The sequence below is a fragment of the Cebus imitator genome, unplaced genomic scaffold, assembly GCF_001604975.1.
Source record: "Cebus imitator isolate Cc_AM_T3 unplaced genomic scaffold, Cebus_imitator-1.0 Scaffold375, whole genome shotgun sequence".
NCBI classification, from domain to species: Eukaryota; Metazoa; Chordata; class Mammalia; order Primates; family Cebidae; genus Cebus; species Cebus imitator.
The window spans coordinates 827,842-830,225 of record NW_016107690.1 but is presented as its reverse complement, the minus strand read 5'-3'; the positions used below and the strand labels follow the sequence as shown (position 1 = coordinate 830,225).

The 2,384-nt window shown below is 54.3% G+C and overlaps 1 protein-coding gene across 5 annotated transcripts in view; it reads left to right on the top strand.

The window, feature by feature from the left end:
• The window catches only part of NFIC (nuclear factor I C), a 101,253-nt gene extending 99,225 nt beyond the window's left edge, over positions 1 to 2,028 (top strand). For all 5 annotated transcript variants that reach the window (XM_017507437.2, XM_017507435.2, XM_017507434.2 and 2 more), the window contains one exon: positions 1,813 to 2,028. Coding sequence is in view for 3 of the 5 variants with exons in the window: in XM_017507435.2 (XP_017362924.1) it covers positions 1,813 to 1,830 (18 nt within the window). In the remaining 2 variants the exon portion in view is untranslated. The remainder of the gene's footprint in view (positions 1 to 1,812) is intronic.
• Positions 2,029 to 2,384: the final 356 nt, after the last annotated feature.

Here is a 2,384-nt window from a genome sequence, read left to right as displayed (position 1 = left end):
AGTAAACAAGGCAGCCAGTGTGGTGGCTCACATTTGTAATCCTAACACTTCAGGAGGCAGGAGTTCAAGACCAGCCTGGGCTATGTGGCGAAACCCTGTCTCTACAAAAAAAAAAAAACTAGCCAGGTGTGGTGTGTGCACCTGTGGCCCCAGCTACTTGGGAGGCTGAGGTGGGAGGATTGCTTGAGCCCAGGAGGTCTAGGCTGCAGTGAACTCTGATCGCACCACTGCACTCCAGCCTGGGCAACAGAGCAAGATCCTGTCTCAAAATAAAATAAAATGATAAATTGGCCAGACACGGTGTCTCACACCTGTAATCCCAGCACTTTGGGAGGCCAATGTGGACGGATCACTTGAAGCCAGAAATTCAAGACCAGCCTTGCCAACATGGCGAATTCCTGTCTCTACTAAGAAAATACAAATTAGCTGTACGGGGCGGGCGCGCCTGTAATCCCAGCTGCTCGGGAGGCTGAGGTGCAAGGATCACGTGAACCCAGGAGGTGGAGGTTGTAGAGAGCGAAGATCATACCACTGCACTTCAGCCTGGGCGACAGAGCAAGACTGTCTTAAAAACTAACTAAATAAATAAAAATAAAATAAATAATTTTAAAAATACAAATAAAGACAGGCACGGTGGCTCATGCCTGTAATCCCAGCACTTTGGGCGGATCACCTGAAGTCAGTAGTTTGAGACCAGCCTGGCCAAAATGGTGAAACCCCGTCTCTACTGAAAATACAAAAATTGGGGCCAGGCATGGTGGCTGACTCCTGTAATCCCAGCATTTTGGGAGGCGGCGGCAGGTGGATCACGAGGTCAGGAGATCGAGACCATCCTGGCCAACATGCTGAAACCCCGTCTCTACTAAAAATACGAAAATTAGCTGGGCATGGTGTAGTGCGCCTGTCGTCCCAGCTACTCAGGAGGCTGAGGCAGGAGAATCTCTTGAGCCCAGAAGGCAAAGGTTGCAGTGAGCCGAGATCGCGCCACAGCACTCCAGCCTGGGCGACAGAGCAAGACTGTGTCTCAATAAAAGAAGAAAAAAAAATACAAAAATTGGCTGGGCATGGTGGCGTGTGCCTGTAGTCCCAGGTACTTGGGAGGCTGAGGCAGGAGAATTGCTTGAACCCAGGAGGCAGAAGTTGCAGTGGGCTGATATCACGCCACTGCACTCCAGCCTGGGCAACAAGAGTTAAACTCCGTCTCAAAAACATGATGAAATAATAGATCAAATGTAAAACACAGTTCCAGATAAATTGACCCTTTTTTTCCTTTTGATTTATTTATTTATTTATTGAAGACGGGGCTTCACCATGTTGGTCAGGCCGGTCTTGAACTCCTGACCTCAGATGGTCCACCGGCCTTGGCCTCCAAAGCGCTTGGATTACAGGCGTGAGCCACCACACCCGGCCGGACCCTTTTTTTTTTTCTTAGTATAAGTACCTCCCCAATCTCGCATGGGCTAGACTTATACTAAAAAGATTTTGGGTTAACCAGAACTCGTGTCACTGGGCAACCTGTGCTGTGTCTGGCCACCTTGCTGAGAGGCAGAGTCACTTGCTTGGTCACCCAGCAGGTTGTTACAGGCTGGGGTAGGGAAACTGAGGTCTCAGGGTTACAGGAGGTGGGGGGTGAGTGTGGGAAGAGCTTAACCATGTCCAGGCAGAGTCTGACCCCTCAACTTCTCTCTCTCTCTCTCTCTCTCTCTCTCTCTCTCTCTCTCTCTCTCTCTCTCCCCCCCCCCCCCCCCCCCCCCCCCTCCCCCCCCCCCCCCCCTCCCCCCCCCCCCCCCCGTCGCCACTGGGCCTGCTCAGTCCTGGTATCTGGGATAGCAAAGGTCTTCTTCCCTTGCCCCTTCTCCGTGGTCCCAGGAATCCCAGGGGGCAGCACAGCCGGCCCCCGGCCCATGTTTTCGGTGGAAAATTAGAGTGAACAAGAACACCCCCGCCGACTCCCAGCCCGGCCGAAAAGACAGAACACACAGACGCACACGCGCAGGAGGGAAAGAAAAATACAAAGGAAGAAAGAAGAAGAAGAAGAAAACCCACCCAACCTAGAAGACAAAAGGTAAAGACAACGTTTCCAGCTCTCTGGATGCTGAGGCCGCAGGACTGGAGGGCCAGCCCCCGCCACCCCACGGGAGCCCCGGGACAGGGGCGTCTTCCTAAGTCACTCATCTCTCTGCCTGCTGCTCGGGAAGGACAGACACCCGCCGCCCACCCACGCCCCCGAAGCCCTGGCTCTGTCCGGAGGAGACCAGGTGAGCCCAGCCTGGAGCCTGCACCCAGGGCCGACAGGCATGACACCCAGCAAGGCCACCTCTCCCCAGGCCCCGAACCTCTGCCGGACATGGACCGGCCCCCTCCCCCAGGACGCAGCTGCTCGG